This window comes from Stigmatopora nigra, unplaced genomic scaffold (genome assembly GCF_051989575.1).
Source record: "Stigmatopora nigra isolate UIUO_SnigA unplaced genomic scaffold, RoL_Snig_1.1 HiC_scaffold_27, whole genome shotgun sequence".
NCBI classification, from domain to species: Eukaryota; Metazoa; Chordata; class Actinopteri; order Syngnathiformes; family Syngnathidae; genus Stigmatopora; species Stigmatopora nigra.
In genome coordinates, this window is record NW_027551606.1 from 2,131,349 (window position 1) to 2,149,026 (window position 17,678).

Genomic DNA, 17,678 nt, shown 5'->3' on the forward strand with positions numbered 1-17,678 from the left:
GGAGGGACGTGGTCGGAAAAGGAGCTTGGAGGGACGTGGTCGGAAAAGGAGCTTGGAAGGACGTGGGCGGGCGCGTAACTTGGACAGTGGTTAGTGTGTCCAGGCATTGCTTTCGCTTCGCTCTACGGCGTGGCGCTCGGCGCCTCCTCTGGGAGGACTGCACAGCACCCCCGCCACCACGCCGCGCCCCACAATTGGTGGCCAGCCCACTCTGCAATTGCTGGTCGGGGTATTTGTAATAGGAATTATCGGGGGAACAATCGGGATAATCCTCCTCCAGTGGAAGGTCTCGGGGTCCGAATTGGTCAAAGAATTCATCATCGGATTCCGAAACGCCAGCGAAAAAATCAATTTCCTCAACGATGTCCTCCTCACCAGAGTCTTCAGGCTCCCTCCATGGTGAATCAATACCTCTGGGCATAGGCATAAGATAACTTGGGCGGCCTCTGGTGGTTGTACGCACCTGGGCCTCATGATGAAACGGTAAAGGCTTCCCAGGGCGGCGTGCATAGCAGTGGTGGGGCGTATGAGTACGCTGCGGCTCTAACTCTCCTCCTAGCTGTGGCTCATCTCTAGCGATGATGTGCCTGAGAGCCCCGCACCACGGTGTGTCCATTACAAAATTCCTAAACGATTCTGAGGGGTTTCTTATACATTCCAAGCAGTCCGGTGTCTTCGAGGTGGATGGTTTGCGTCGCCGAGTGCGTCGGCGCGAGCGTGGGTGGCGCTCCGCTGGGTCCATAATGGTTGGATCGTGCTGTTACGATCGCCGCCGCGTAGTGCGAGACGATCGCAGGGGAAGTTGAACCCAGATGCAGAGTCGCCGAAGGAATGGAAAGGTGAGGCAGGTCTGTAGCTCTTGTAGGTTGATTTATTGAACGGGGTAACATAACTTCAACAACTTAGCTTGACCACTCATTACAAACGAAAACAACATGCGGCGGGGCGTCATGGAAACAGCAATGACTACGAGGATTAACAGGAAACGAAACCAGAACTAAACCAGTACTACACCAGGACGAAAACAGACGATCCAACGGCGTCCACAGAAAATCACAATGCTTAAATACCAAAAATAATCTAATCACGTAATTAGTCACAGCTGGTAATTATCGTGACGTCATGTCAGGAGAGGCAATCCAGCGACTCCTGACAACAACTAACACATTTTAAGATGCTAAAATACCAGTTTGGGGTTATTAGAGTGTCTTTTAGCAATCAATGTTGCTGAACATTAATATTAAGAGATTTAATAAGTTTCAAGTAATTTGATCGTTTGATTCGGAAACCGCCAAAGTTCGGAAAAAAAATAACCCAGATTTTATTATTTCAACACCAAATAATTTCTTTCCATGATCAGTCTTCCAATCTCTCCCAATCTGGCAACCCTGATGAAATGCCAGATTGATAACATAATTAACTCACATTTTAGGACGCTAAAATACCATTTCGGGTCATTCGAGTCTTCAAGATTAAAAAACACAAACAAATTCAAATAATTTTATCGTTTAATCCTGAAACCACCAAAGTTTGTAAAAAATATATAAGTATTTTAAAAGCACACCAAATCTATTTCTCTCCATAATTAGTCTTACAAACTCCCCCAATCTGGCAACCCTGATCAAATGCTAGATTGATTAAATAATTAACTCACATATTTTAAGACGCTAAAATACCAGTTCGGGTCATTAGAGTCTACAAGATTAAAAAACTAAAAAATTTCAAAGAATTTTATTGTTTCATTCTGAAACCGCCAAAGTTTGTAAAAACATATATATATTATAAATGCACACCAAATCTATTTCTCTCTATGATCAGTCTTCCAAACTCCCCCAATCTGGCAACCCTGATGAAATGCCAAATTGATTAAATAATTAACTCACATTTTAAGACGCTAAAATACCAGTTCGGATCATTCGAGTCTTCAAGATTAAAAAACACCAAAAAAATCAAATAATTTTATCGTTTAATCCTGAAACCGCCAATGTTTGTAAAAAATATATATATATTTTAAATGCACACCGAATCTATTTCTCTCCATAGTAAGTCTTCTGAACTCCCCCAATCCGGCAGCACTGATAAAATTCCATAATTAAATAATTGTATGTGTCCAGTGGGAAAAAGGTTATATTCTAAACCAAAGTATTTGTCAATTCAAGGGTTAGTAAGTTTAGTATTGTAAATAAAACATAGGGAATACATGTATACATGTGAATGTAAGCATAGAGCAGTGCTCCACTTGTCTCCAGCTGTTTACTGTTTGTTTTGATGTCGGCATTTTAACGAGCTTCGCTTGGAAAGCGCTGACGGTCGAGAAGACGCCATCACGGCCTCCCCCCCGTAGGGACGCTGTTTGCATTGTCGCGTGTCAACAAGTGAAGTGCTTCTCCAGCATGTCTTTTTGCCCCTTTTCAGCTGTTTTTGTAGGACGCTTTTGTAAATAGTGTTTTTATTTCTCCATTAAAGTGCCGTGCTTGGTGGTGAGCGCCGATAAAAGTGTAACATGGACAAAGGAATGAAAAGCCCTTGAGATTTTATTTTATCTTATTTATGTTGACTACTACTTATCTATTATGTTGACTACTTATTTATGTCTTACTTATTTATTGATTATTTCATCTTTATTATTTATTGATTATTTATCTGTTTGTTTTTTTCTTGTTATTTGTGCAGTTCACTAATTATTTATGTGGACTCTAGTACTTAGCTATTATGTTGACTACTTTTTTTTTTACTTATTTAGTTATTATATGATTTTTATTATTTATTGATTATTTATCTGTATTTTTGTTTCTCGTTTTCTTATTATTAGTGCACTTCCCTACTTATTTATGTTAATTACGACTTATCTATTAAGTTGACTACTTATTTATTTTTTACTTATTTAGTGATTATTTCTTTTTTTAATGGTATTTATTGATTATTCATCTTCATGTTGGTTTGTTTTTTCCTGTTATTTGTACACTTCCATATTTATGTTGACTACTACGTATCTATGATGTTGACTACTACGTATCTATGATGTTGACTACTACGTATCTATGATGTTGACTACTACGTATCTATGATGTTGACTACTACGTATCTATGATGTTGACTACTACGTATCTATGATGTTGACTACTACGTATCTATGATGTTGACTACTACGTATCTATGATGTTGACTACTACGTATCTATGATGTTGACTACTACGTATCTATGATGTTGACTACTACATATCTATGATGTTGACTACTACGTATCTATGATGTTGACTACTACGTATCTATGATGTTGACTACTACGTATCTATGATGTTGACTACTACGTATCTATGATGTTGACTACTACGTATCTATGATGTTGACTACTACGTATCTATGATGTTGACTACTACGTATCTATGATGTTGACTACTACGTATCTATGATGTTGACTACTACGTATCTATGATGTTGACTACTACGTATCTATGATGTTGACTACTACGTATCTATGATGTTGACTACTACGTATCTATGATGTTGACTACTACGTATCTATGATGTTGACTACTACGTATCTATGATGTTGACTACTACGTATCTATGATGTTGACTACTACGTATCTATGATGTTGACTACTACGTATCTATGATGTTGACTACTACGTATCTATGATGTTGACTACTACGTATCTATGATGTTGACTACTACGTATCTATGATGTTGACTACTACGTATCTATGATGTTGACTACTACGTATCTATGATGTTGACTACTACGTATCTATGATGTTGACTACTACGTATCTATGATGTTGACTACTACGTATCTATGATGTTGACTACTACGTATCTATGATGTTGACTACTACGTATCTATGATGTTGACTACTACGTATCTATGATGTTGACTACTACGTATCTATGATGTTGACTACTACGTATCTATGATGTTGACTACTACGTATCTATGATGTTGACTACTACGTATCTATGATGTTGACTACTACGTATCTATGATGTTGACTACTACGTATCTATGATGTTGACTACTACTTATCTATGATGTTGACTACTACTTATCTATGATGTTGACTACTACTTATCTATGATGTTGACTACTACTTATCTATGATGTTGACTACTTATTTATTTTGTACTTATTTAGTGATTATTTCTTTTTTATTATTATTTATCTGTGTTTGTTCATTTTTTCTTATTTGTGCACTTCCCTACTTATTTAATGTTGACTACTAATCTTTTATTTTGATTACTTATTTTTTACTTATTTAGTGATTACTTATTTTTTGATTATTTATTTGTATTTGTTTGTATATTTGTTAGTTTTTTCTTGTTATCTGTGCATTGTCTATTTATTTTTGTTGTTGACTACTTATTAGGTTGACTACTTATTTATTTGTTGCTCATTTATTGATTATTTATTTGTCTGTTTCTTTTTTGTTGACATTTGTCCAATTCATGGTGACACTTGAAATCTCATTATACGTATGTAATCCAAATAAAACCATTCAATACAATTCTATGTCATGTTGTATTTCTTGTTTTTAAAATACTATGCACCCATTTTATGGTGTTTTCTTTTTATTATGCTAACAGTTCCTTGTTGACATGTTCTATTAAGAACTGGCATTTGCAATTATGAAAAAAAATCTTCTTTTCAAATTAAATACTATATTTTCTTGTATTATTACAAAGACGCCCTCTTTAAAGGACAGACCCCCATGTTGTTGATATTTAGGAACGATAAGGACAAAGAATGAGTAGAATAGCTCTAGTTATGACTTTGGTATCATAACAATGAGAGATTCAAAAGTGTGAACGTTCCACACGAGTGACCATATGACGACAAGTGTTGACAGCTAGTTGATATCTGACGGTGGGGGCGACAGAAGGGGGCTCACTACCATCGCTTCAGTGGAGCGAGAGTGGCTCTGTCAAAGATTGCACAGCCCCCCCTCAGAGATGAGGGATTCCTTAGCCCCCTTTAATAAGCAGGCCACTCTTCATTTCAACACCTTTGCCCCTTTTTTTTCCCCCTCGACAAGCTACCGAACTGCTCAGGCTTGTCAACATTGAACAAATCTTAAGCGATTTTAAAGAAAACTCATGCCGTATTTTCACGACTATAAGGCGCACTTAAGTCTTAAATTTTCTCCAAAATAGACTGGGCGCCTTATAATCCAGTGCACCTTATTTATGGAAAAAACAGAAAACCAAAAACGAAAAACCACCACTGTCGGATATTAAAAAAAAAACACAAATGCCTGAACTGAAACAATACTGTTAAATATGCAGATGCCATCTTAGTTCACAAAATCTTCCATCATATAGCTCCTCCCCATTGCAACATTTTATACAAAAAAATCCAAAACATCAACAATGGCTGGCTCTAGAGGTGACAGTAAAGTAGTGAGTGCTTCATACCTGGAAGTCAATAGCAATTACCGTATTTTCACCACTAAAAGGCGCACTTAAGTCTTAAATTTTCTCCAAAATAAACAGTGCGCCTTATAATACAGTGCGCCTTATAATACAGTGCGCCTTATTATACAGTGCGCCTTATATATGGAAAAAATGTCATTCATTGAGGGTGCGCCTTTTAATGTGGTGCTCCTTATAGTCGTGAAAATACGGAATATGGAAAATACGGTATTTAGCTTCTACAGTCAAGTTTGAAATAGAATAAGGCTGGAAAACAACAAAATCTTTACTGACACTGATAAATGCAAGAAAATATATTGAATAAACAATAGTACTTCAACCAATAGTGGCCTCCACGCAGAATAAAAACAAAAAAATCCTAAAAAAAACGTACTGTATTTTCACGACTATAAGGCGCACTTAAGTCTTAGATTTTTTTTCCAAAATAGACAGGGCGCCTTATAATCCAGCGCGCCTTATATATGGAAACAATTAAAATGTGCCATTCATTGAGGGTGCGCCTTTAAATGCGGTGCGCCTTATAGTCAGGAAAATGCGGTACTATTCCCCCAAAAAAAGACTTTATTTTTATGACATATTTTAATGGTATTTTTTTCTCACTGTGCATGCATATGTTCTATTAAATCCTTGTAATGAATATTTCACTTTTATCACGTTGTATATACACGACGCCACATGCTACTTTTTTTAATGTATTATTCCGTTTCCTTAGACTCAATTATTAACTGATGGTTCCTCCCTTTAAAAAAATAGGCGGGTACAGTCGCGTCACACACGACAAAGGGATGTTGCCGTGTGTGGGTGTGTGTGGGTTGGAGAGAGAAGAAAGGTACACGGGTGTGAAACCCAGTGATTTCTGTCAATCATAGCTTGGATTCTCCTCCCGAACATCTGAAGACAGATGGGGATTTTTTGGGGAGGGGGTGTTCAAAGCTAGCTAGCGCGCCAACGACGGTGCGTTGGATCCTTTGAAAAAGTTCATATGAGAAGAAAGCCTTGATAAAGAAAAAGTATGAGGTCCAAAAAGCGATGCCTTTACAACACCCACAAGGAAAAAAAGGCAGTTATTTTACTTCAATATTGGAAAAAGATAACATGAATAACGTAGCAATTAAATCCTAGGATGTACTATTTCTGGAAATGTGGCAGAAATCTTGTGAAATTTGTGTTATTTTTGATCACGTCTTGTTAACTACTGTATTTTCTCGCATATAAGCCTCCTATAAGTAAAGCCGTACCCTTAAAATTGACTTAAAATCATTGAATTTTACAATTTCTCGCATATAAGCCTCCTCTAAGTATAAGCCGTACCCTAAAAATTGCCTTAAAATCATTTAATTTGACAATTTCTCGCATATAAGCCGCCTCCTGATTCACAATTTTCCCTTCCATATTCATGTTTTTAATAGGAGTACAAAAAATTGATAAAAAAATGACAATTTCTCTCGTATAAGCCATCACCATTTTCTCCTCTTTATACATGGTTCTAATAGGGAGTAGAAATAACTTACTTTGAAGCCCTCCCACTCTAAATGTCAATAGTGGGCAGTGGGTTACATTTTGGGTCATTTTCCTGGTAATTTTGCGGCATTCCTGGGTCACTTCCTTGATGTTTTGGATCATTCCTTATTGGTTTTTGGGGATTTTGAGCCACTTGCTGAATATTTTTCGCCATTTCAGGTCACTTTCTGTTGGGACGTTTTCCTATTGGAAATGAATGGGGATGTTTTCAACAAATTTTCGTGTGCCATACGTTTTGGGCAAAAACTGTATACAAACGATTATATTTTTAGTCATTTCAGGTCACTTTCTGTTGGGTCCTTTTCCTTTTGGAAATGAATGGATATGTTTTCAACAAATTTTGGATAGCCATACGTTTTTGGCAAAAAAAAACTGTATACAACAATTTTTGTGTGTGTAAATGAGGTAAATTGGATTTTTAAAATGCAGGAGGAGGAAAAAAATAGCAATTTGAAAATGTAAATGTTTCTTTTGCCTGAAAACTGTGAAATCAGGAAAGCAATTTTTCGCAAAATTTCGAATTTGTGACAAAGGGAATCAATTGAATCAACCAAAAAGTTTGATGTAAACAAGAACAGAAAACATAAAGTAGCCAATGTTTCTACTCACTACTTTGTATTGTATTATTACATCCCTACAATTACTTCCCAACTTTATTATCCTACCATTTCCACCAATCTCTTATCTTTTTCCAACTTTCTTCTAGCTATTTTGTCCACAACAAAACCAAAATGTCTCCCGCCAGTCCGCCAGTATCAGTTTCCACCCCGCTGGTCAGAATAAAAGAAACCACGTGACTGTCCAATCCCGACACTGGAACATCAACGCGACGGGATGACGATAATTGTCTGGTTTGGTCCGAGCGAAGCGGGAAAAGCTTAATTACGAGCGGCCATTATTGTCCTGCCGGGATGACATTATAAAAAAAAGGTGCGAGTGGACAAAAGCGAGGAGCCCCCATCACACTGTTTTTTTTTTTGTCATGGCAGATGGCGTGGGCCACACGGGCCAGGCCTCCGCAATGAGGGCCTTCAAAGACTCAGTGGGTAATGCGATGCGCCGTCACAACCGCAAAAAAAAAAACACACTCAGAAATGTTTAAAAGCTAACAAAAACATCAGGTAGGCTGGCTTGTTTGGTTTTGTGTCTTTTGAAGGAATCCAGTGATAAATGTGTTTTTTTTTATCCGCTAGTTAAAAAGGATGCCTTCAAAGTCCAGCCCCCGTATTGATTTATATTATTATATACAGTTTCTTGTTTTTAACCAGTTTTGATGTTAAAATTTGTGCAAAAGTTGTTACTATAAAAGAAATTTTAAGTTGAAAATGAGTTAACTTAGATTAGATGAATATGGAAGTGATAATTGTGAATTAGGGGGAGGCTTATATGCAAGAAATCGTAAAAATTTAATGATTTAATGTCAATTTTAAGGGTGTGGCTTATACGCGGGGCGGCTTATATGCGAGTAAATACGGTATGTATAAAAATAAACAGTATGTTGCGCAACTTAAGCTTTTAAATCTCAGTTTGTTGCAATAACTTACCTTTTTGCACTCAAATTTTGTGGTCTGTTAGTCGCCGGTCTTTTGGTCGCCGGTCTTTTGGTCGCCGGTCTTTTGGTCGCCGGTCTTTTGGTCGCCGGTCTTTTGGTCGCCGGTCTTTTGGTCGCCGGTCTTTTGGTCGCCGGTCTTTTGGTCGCCGGTCTTTTGGTCGCCGGTCTTTTTGTCGCCGGTCTTTTGGTCGCCGGTCTTTTGGTCGCCGGTCTTTTGGTCGCCACATCTTCTGTGGATGGAGAATCAAAGGTTGTGGAATTGTTACGTCATCAAAGATACTTTCTGAGGAAGGAGATATGAGGAGTATGGGGGGAGGGATTGGAGGGGGGGGGGGACGATGACTTCAAAACCTTACTTGAAAAGGAATGAATAATTGCATGAGCTGTTGTTGTTTTGGGGGTGCTTACGATTGAGATTGGTGGAGCCGGAAAGCTTTGATTACACTCACTTTTCCTGGAGACATCAAGACCACCTCTTGTCAGTCCAGGAATCCCTCCTTTGTGTTTAAAATGGACTAAATGTTGATGATCTGATGATAATTAATAGAGTGTGAGATATGTTTTCATTCGGCAGGACATCACTGCATCATTTTTACATACACTTTTGTGGGAAATAATAGGAAAAATAAGAAGAATCAAAAATGTAAACATTGTTTTGGTTCCTGAAGTCAGCTGGGATGGTCTCCAGCACCCTTAACAACAAAACAAACAACTGAACAACAAAAACATTCATAGCATCAGGAAGCAATTTACCTTTTCTTTTCGTCTGAATGGGCAAAAAGAACGAGTTTCCGATGGCTGAATCAACAGATGGTCCCAAAGTAGTACGATTCTTGAGTTATTCTGCTATCTGCTGGCGAGAAATAGTCAGTTTCAAGTGCAGTTCTCCCGCCTTACCACTAGATGGCGAACGAGAATGCATTCCCTCAGTTACTCTCTGAACCAGTGTCCGGGCAAGGAAGAAGTCAGAGTGGTCGTTGTCTGCCACAGCGAAATACAAACAATGGGGAAAAAACACAAGAAACACAGATCAGATAAACACACACATGAAGGTTTGTACTCATCGTGCATATACTTTAAACACTGAATTCCCCCTTTAATTCTTTTTAAAGATATATTTATTTCGTGACTGTCGGTTGAATTGCACGGTCGTATTTTACTGAGCTTCTATGCTAAGCTAACAGGCTACGTGGTTTTGCAAGATGCACCCTCAACGTGTTTTTGAAGACTATTTTTTGTCATTTTGGTTAGTTCACATTTAAACAGATCGGATCTACATTTGATTGAATCAATTTGATATTTTACTACGAAATGTTTTTCCTCAATGAGGTTGTTTTTGAACCGTGTTTACAAGTGTGGTGCCAATTATGTGCTGTTTTGAGTTTACAAAATGTGTTAATATTTAAATTTTAGATTTCTTTGATTTCAAAAGTGTATTGTCTTTTATCAATTATATGCTTAACCCGCAATTGTTCTATTTATGGTCAAAATCGGAGTTCCCTATTATATAGCTCATATTTACATGATTGACAGATTTCACGGAACGCCCACTGAAGCTGGTCCTGAAGGTCTCAGGCAATGAGGTGACCACGGGAAGTTCCAGTCGTGACACTTTCTACGACGACCAGTCACCAGACTGTGATAAATTCAAGGACAAGAGGAAGAAGAGGAAAAGGGAGAAAGAAAGGAACTGTGGTACACCTGAAAGCGACAAAGGAAAGAGGAAGGTAATGAATGAAGCTCCCGTTGATTAACATGGCCGATGTAATTTATGGTATTTTAATGGTAGGTGATCAAAAGGAAAAAGGGCCAAGAAGGGGATGGGGAAGATGAAAGAGAAAACTGCAGGACTCCTATTCGATCAGAGCTGGATAAACTGGAAGGTATTCTAGAATATACATATCTTGTTTGTTAGCTGTACAGTGGTACCTCGAGATCCGATCTTAACTTGTTTGGGGACTGGGCTCGTATGTCAATTTACTCGTAACTCAAATGAACGTTTCCCATAGAAACTGATTAAAAACTAATTAATTTGTTCCAAACTTCTGAAAAAACACCAAAAAACAGGATATTGGATTGAAAAAACATTTTTATTCGTTATAATTTGCCATCTATTAACGAAGTAACAAATAATTAGTGGTTTATTAGTACTAAAATGTGTTTAATAGTACTAAAATTAGACGGATTTCACAAAGGTGGACGTTTTTGCACGGCAAAGCACTCATAAAATAAACAAATTTAAATTAATTTGGATTGTGATGTAGACACACTCAAAAATATGATTAATCTAACTATACACTAAACTTAATTCTAATTTTGTTTTACATTTTTATACCTTCGTTTTCCCAGTTAGGCTCTATTTGCCCCAAATTTTACTCGTATCTCAAATTGCTCGTATGTTGAGGTATTACTGTATTGATTTTTTTTGTCAATGGTGTCTTCAGCAGAGAAAGAGCAAACACCTCTACAAGAAGCACTGAATCAGCTCATCAGACAGCTGCAAAGGTAAAAAAAAGTTTTTTTCTGGTAAATTTCATGCTATTAACAATGCCCCATACTGCACAGGAAAGACCCCAGTGCGTTTTTCGCCTTCCCAGTGACGGACCTGATTGCTCCAGGCTACACGAGCATTATTAGACAGCCAATGGACTTCAGCACTATGAAAGACAAAGTAAAGAAGCAAATCTACATGTCATTGGATGAGCTTAAAGTAAGAGAGTATTTGATTTATTTGAGAAATAGGAAAACTTAACATTCATTTTCATTAAATATGTGACTCAGAATTACCCCAACTATCATTTGAAAGTGACTGGAAAAAAATCACCCAGAATAGCCCTAAAATCAACAGGTGGTGATGCAAAAATAACAAAAATATATACAAATACATGTTTATCTAATACAGTGTGATGTGGGTGATTAACAAAAACACCAATGTGCATATTGATTAATTTAGTCAAATAAAAAATATAAAAAAATGACCAAAAAGTGCACAGCATATTTTTCTGAGTTAACAGTCAACTTGAAAAGGTCTGCAAACATAATAATCCCAGCAAAACTTTGAAAATATCAAATTTTCTGAAAGCAAACTAAGCACGTTTCTTCTAAAATGTGTTTCAATGTATGCACAGAATATTATTTAAGTATTATTGTTATTAAAATACATTCCACTGGCTTTGCAGACCGATTTCAAGACGATGTGCGAGAACGCCACGACGTACAACAAGCCCGAAACAATCTACCACAAAGCCGCTCGCAAGTTGCTACACTCCGGAATGAAGATTCTTAGCAAGGTGTGTAAAAGTAATCCACCACACGGGGGCAACCAAGTTACTTTTAACCTCTACATTCCTACATTCTTACATTCTTCCACCTACAGGAGCGTCTGGAAAGCCTGAAGCAGAGCATTGAGTTCATGTCCGGTCTCGCTCCATCAGAAAAGGTCGCCGGGAAGCGCCAAGATCAAGAGTCGTCCTGCCTAGTAACCAAGAGAGAAGCTAGCGAGGGTTCGCAGACACCCGGCACGCCAAGGTGGTCATCCGTCAACACTCAATGTCTGCCATCTTGTAGTTTTTTATATTTTTATCTTAATGCCCCCTTTAAGTGTTGTTATGTAAAGCCAGTGGCGGAGAACGCCAGGAATGTCTTTTAACATGTCTCGTTTTGCCCTGTGACGTCTTTTTGTGCGTCATTGTGCTCTTCAAAATAAGTGATGCTAAGTCCCTAAAATGTAGTGACGTAACGAAAAAAGAATTTGATCAAAAAATGGGGGGGAAATCACAATGAAAGATACGTCATAGGCTGTTATTGAGTGAGATATGTTCAGACCTGTTAGCATTGTACTAATCAAATAGAGGGTTTCACTCAAAAATTGCTGTCTAGTAGAAAAATATAGACAAAAATTTCAAGTTGATTGGAATTTAGAAATTACTATTGAGTGTTATAATAATCCATAACTAAAGGTAAAAAAAAACACTTCCACAAACTAAAGCACAAGTGTCCCCTAGCATACCAAATCAGAACCTGTAGTTACAATAGAATTAGTCAGGTCTAATAAAAAAAAATTAAAAATCTGGCTCCAAGGATTGATAATTACCCAGGCTACATTGCTCCCAAGTTTCAAGACAATCGGTTAAAAAATGGCCAACGATTAGGACTTTGAAGTTAGTATCTACAAGAACAACACAAACCTGGGTGGCGACTTTACAGTTATTTTGTGGAACTGTTAACCTGGCAGAGAAGAAAATCAAACATGTTTTTAAGGGGATGACTGAAGTTAACTTTTTGTTGTGCAGTATATTAAATAAAGTATGGTACCTTTTGGTCATCAGCAGATCAGATAAGTTAACCAAAGAAGAAGAGACCGAGAAGGAGCTGGAAGAAATCCGCAAGGTCATCGAGGAGTCCGGGGGTAAACTGTCCAACCGAGTGCTGCAATGCGACGTGAGCAAACATGACTTCTGCAATGGGACAAAAACCTGGTGGAGATTTCTTACCATCAATGTTTTGTTGCCAGTTGGAGTTTAGCAGACAGAAGCAAGCTGATGGCTCCACCACTTTGGCTTTTGTCAACCCGGCTGATCCGGCTGTAGGAGGTAAATTCAGAACTGCATTGGTTATACAGATTTGTATTAAAAAAAAAAACAACAACAATTGTTTCCACAGAGTCGGGGCACTGTGCCGTCAAGTTAGGCATGATGTCCACTCGTGTGCATAGTGGCATTAATTGTCTCCAAGGCTTCCGTGAGGACAAGAGGAACCGTCTCACTCCAGGTACTAAAACAAAAAAATGCATAGATAGAGAAAAACCAAAAAAAAATGCATAGAGAAGGTCAAGGTCTGAACTGATGCAAATTTGCTATTCTATATGTGCTTCTGTTTAGTGTCCTATGTGAATTACGGGCCGTTCACGTCCTACGCGCCGACCTATGACTCCAGTTTCTCGAATGTCAGCAAAGAGGACTCTGATCTTATCTACAGCCTCTACGGGGAAGAGTCCAACCAACAGGGCCCAAACAGGTTAGTTTTTATCTGTTTCTGAATAGTGTGGAAGTAGAGCCACTTCACTTGATGATTTAAAATGTGGTTGTGAAGTCTGGAACTGGCTCAGACTGACAAATGACCAGACTTAGAAATACTGAAGTTGATATTGGAAAATCAACATTTTCAAAGGCCATTGATTTGAAAACCTAATATTTGACCTTTGAACAATAAACCAGAAACGCTTCCCCAAAATGTAGAATAGGATGAATAATTTATGCCAGTGACTTTTTTGAATTTCAGGCAACATTTTTAGCCAAAGGTAATCAAAATTTATTTCGACGCCTGAATAAAAATGAAAGAAAAACGCACTTTTGCATAAAACATGAAAAAAAACCTCACTTCTGCCTGCCATTGGTCGCTTAAGGCGCAGCCATCTTATCTAGGGATGACAAACTAGACCGCTACGGACACACTTCCTGGTTGTACTGGTCACATGACCTCCTTTTTGAATTTGTCTACGTGCATGCAACACCCTTCCGGAATGTGCAATGTACAATTTTAAGGGTACAGCTTATATGTGAATATGTCTTATACGCGGATACGGCTAATAAGCGAGAAAATTTGGTAATCTTACCATTTCTCCGTCTGCCGTTAATCAATACTTTGCTGATGGCAGCTTGTCGGAGTTCCTATCCAAGTCGGACGAGTATGTGTACAAAATGGCCGACAACCTTCTAGATGCATTGACCAATGGGGAGCATTCCAAGACACTGAAGGAGACCGAACCAGTAATAATCCTACTCCCTTCAAAAAAAAAGGAAAAAGACTTTATTAGAGCATTATAAAACAAAAACATGATTGCATTTGTGTGCCCAGCAGGTGGAGCAGCTTTCAAAAGAGGAGAAAGTTGATACAAATGTAAGTCATGTAAGTATCTTTGTGGGTGGGAGAGCATCTGTTCGTTTGCCATGAGCAAACGAACAGATGCTCTCCCACCAGTGTGTAAAATGTCAGTGAAAGTGGGAGAAGAAGAAAAAAAAACTACAACCTTAACAGCATGTGATGTTTGGAAGTCAAAGCGCGTGTTGTTGCTAACAGCTGTGTCAACACAACGCCCGCTCGCTGTGATCCGAATGGAAACATCTTCAAAACACGGCTCACCGAGACCCCGGGGGAGAGTTTTGTTTTCATCCGCCCCTCAGGGTGAAGGCACACTTGGTCGTGTTTGCCATTTTTTTTCGATGAATGTTTGACTCTGTTAGGCAAGCATAGTTTTTGCGGTTAAGCATTTTTCTTTTTAATTTTGATGCACATTAGACCAAATATCAAGGGAACCTATCATTAAATAGTTGTCTGACTATTGGCTGTCGTTTAAGTTTTGAGTTAAATAGGAAAAAAGTAGTTTTTTTAAACTAAGAAACGTGGGTATTTTGCATAGTTGACATTTTGATGCGATACATAGTTATTAAATAGAGAAATATGTTGTCTTTGTTTTTTTGCGGTTATTACAGAAAGAGTAGTTAATGTATTTGGGGTGATGACATTCAAAGAAAATATTTTATCCATCTATCTTTTAGACAGATAGATGTTTTGTACATTTGACTTTAGATGCAAAATAAAAGGGAATTAGATGCCATCATTAAAATAGGAAAATCACCTTGTTTTTTTCTGTTAATAAATGTTTCAGATTATAATTGTGTAGGAAAAGCCAGGATTTTTTTGTGTGCAAAACTAAAAGGTGATTATGCTAATTTATTGACTAAAATGTATATTTAATCTACATATAATGGCTCTTCTGTTTGGCCCCCCAGTACACCTTATTGACTTTCCCTTTTAAGTGCATCAACATGAATTTGAACAAAAAAAATACCTCCATTTGGAATGCTTATGCTTTTTTCTTACCTTTTCAGAAGGTGTCCAAATCTGATGCTTCGGAAGAGACGCCTGTCCCCGAGGAGCTTTCTGCAGGTAAAAAAAAAAAATCAAAAATCAACTACAAGACACATGTACCTCATTGAGGGTCAATATCATCGATTCTTTTGGCAACAGACGTGCAGCAAAAACTGGACGAGACCACGCAGCTCTTGCGGGAATTACAGGAAGCACAGAGGGAGCGTTTGAGCACCAAGCAGCCACCCAATATGATTTGCCTGCTGGCGCCTAGCACTAAGGAGATGGAGCTGGGTATGGATAAAAAAAAAATACAAAAAAAGTTTCAATTGAATGTGTTATCAAGTTCATTTTTTAATCATACGCATATTTGCAGCCGAAAAAGTGACGGGGAACCTAGCCAAGCTGACTGGTCAAGTGGCCCCGTGTGATATTAGCAGCATTGGGGCTATCAGGAAGGCTATGGGAATTGCGCTACCCCCAGAAGCCCTTGTAGACCTCGATTCAGGTGAATATTCTGTTCTAATTGGAAATGTAAGCTTAGCCTAACGTTAAATTTGAACATCTTCTCAATCAATGTTCCCTCTAAGCTGCACGATTGCGCAATTGCGCACTACAGTGTTCCCTTGCTACTTCGCGGTTCAGCCACCGCGAATTCAGAGCTTCGCAGATTTTTTGGGGGAAAAAAATACAAATATTACATTGAGACAACATATTTTACAGGTTTTTTTTTGTTATAACATGAATCTCACTCTCTACCTGTATTTTATATGGTGTACTGTATACAGGTGGGTAAATAAAAAAAAATTAAATTAAATTCAAATTAAGCAGTTTTGAAGGGGAATCCCTACTTTGCGTAAATTCACTTACCGCGGGTGGTCCCGGTCCCCATTAACCGCGATAACCGAGGGAACGCTGTATTCTCGTCTTCTCCGTGCAGCAGCAATCATATGGCGCACAGTAAATAAATTCCAAACTTTTTTTCCCCATTTCCCCATGATGGCGCCGTTTAGGTAGCAGCCAGTGGCAGTTGCTCTGTCCACTCTTATGTTTTTCGTGTTTTCACAGCATGTTTTACATGAAAAATTAGAGGGAACATTGACATGTACCTGCTTATGGCAGTTGTGATACTGGCGAGCAATGATGATGTCACTCACACTGGTACTCAGTGCTTTCAGGGAGGTTGTCTTTCTGCCCAGACCAACAAAAAATTAACATTGTTCTCAATCATTGCTGTCTTTCAGTGCACGAAATGGGAGAAAACACGGACGCCACAGCCAGTTGTCCAGAGTCCATACCCATCACCATGGTTTGAGAACATATTTTTTTTGCACAAAAATCCTCGTTTTGACATTGAATAAAATTTGGGTATTAGCAACTCATATTGGGAATAATTTATTCAGGACATTTTGTTCACATTCAAGAAACGGGCAAATATACACGACAGTATTAATGATAATATTCACATAGAGACAAGATGAATGATTGAGATTCATAAGGCGGCACAGCAATAGATTTGCACACAGTTGCTGATAAACGTCCAATCTATTTAAACTGGGAAAGGCTCCTCCCCGTATCAAAAGGATTGGACGCCTTGCACCATCAATGGCAGGGAATGAGTTAAATACACAAACATGACCCCTATTGAATCACACTGCTTATTACACAGTAACAAAGCTGATAATATGATCCACAAACAATTTCGTCTGACACAAAATGTCTACAAACATTAAGTAATTTTTTTTTAAATTGTCAGGAAGAGTAAAAAAAAAATCCAGGTGGTTTTCCCTATCAGATCCTGTGGGCGGAGCATGAAGAATTCATTCAAAAAAAAAAATCACCATTACTTTTTAAAAGGAGTGTTCGTCAAAAACACTCAAAAAGTTCTGGACTCAAACCCTATTAAGGGAAGAAAAAAAAGTATAGAAAAAAATGCCTGTTTGGTAATCCATGAAAAAAATCAGCAATCCTTGTGCGCTCCAAAACGCATTTAAAAAAAAAAAGTTTTTTTAGGTTTTTCGTCCATCACGATGTCCTCCAGTGCCCCCGCAGGAGCATGTCAGTATTACATTCCCTCCTTGTCAGGGTCGTGTAAACACTAGCTTCGCACCAAGTTGCCTTTTCCTGGCATGCTTTTTGTTAAAAAAAAAAAATCCTCAGCTGAGGCCCAATCCTTGCTGCTTGTTTGTTTCCGTACACACGAAAAAAGTCCTGAGTTCGCCCTTCCCTTTGACGCTGATTAATCCACGGCAGTCGCACGAGTAGCCCAACCTGCGTAACGCCTCCGACGTTTCCTCCGTCACC

At 38.2% G+C, this 17,678-nt stretch overlaps 2 protein-coding genes across 12 annotated transcripts in view; one reads left to right on the plus strand and one right to left on the minus strand.

The window, feature by feature from the left end:
• Window positions 1–9,415: 9,415 nt before the first annotated feature.
• brd7 (bromodomain containing 7) lies at window positions 9,416–16,756 on the plus strand. 7 transcript variants are annotated; one of them, XM_077711658.1, is made up of 17 exons: window positions 9,416–9,556; window positions 10,038–10,231; window positions 10,294–10,387; window positions 10,949–11,009; window positions 11,070–11,214; window positions 11,684–11,794; window positions 11,881–12,032; window positions 12,833–12,944; window positions 13,018–13,096; window positions 13,167–13,274; window positions 13,385–13,520; window positions 14,161–14,272; window positions 14,361–14,411; window positions 15,395–15,452; window positions 15,534–15,668; window positions 15,751–15,882; window positions 16,619–16,756. In XM_077711658.1, the coding sequence occupies exons 1-17, from the start codon at window positions 9,421–9,423 to the stop codon at window positions 16,687–16,689; spliced, it is 1,887 nt and encodes a 628-aa protein (XP_077567784.1). In that variant the 5' UTR covers window positions 9,416–9,420; the 3' UTR covers window positions 16,690–16,756. The 7 variants fall into 7 exon arrangements, with proteins under 7 accessions (XP_077567784.1, XP_077567787.1, XP_077567786.1 ...); XM_077711661.1 differs by having other exon boundaries at window positions 14,361–14,402; XM_077711660.1 differs by having other exon boundaries at window positions 14,364–14,411.
• adcy7 (adenylate cyclase 7) overlaps window positions 16,754–17,678 on the minus strand; it is a 39,814-nt gene continuing 38,889 nt past the window's right edge. For all 5 annotated transcript variants that reach the window (XM_077711655.1, XM_077711653.1, XM_077711654.1 and 2 more), the window contains one exon: window positions 16,754–17,677. In XM_077711655.1, the coding sequence (XP_077567781.1) occupies window positions 17,531–17,677 (147 nt within the window). In that variant the 3' untranslated portion in view covers window positions 16,754–17,530. The remainder of the gene's footprint in view (window position 17,678) is intronic.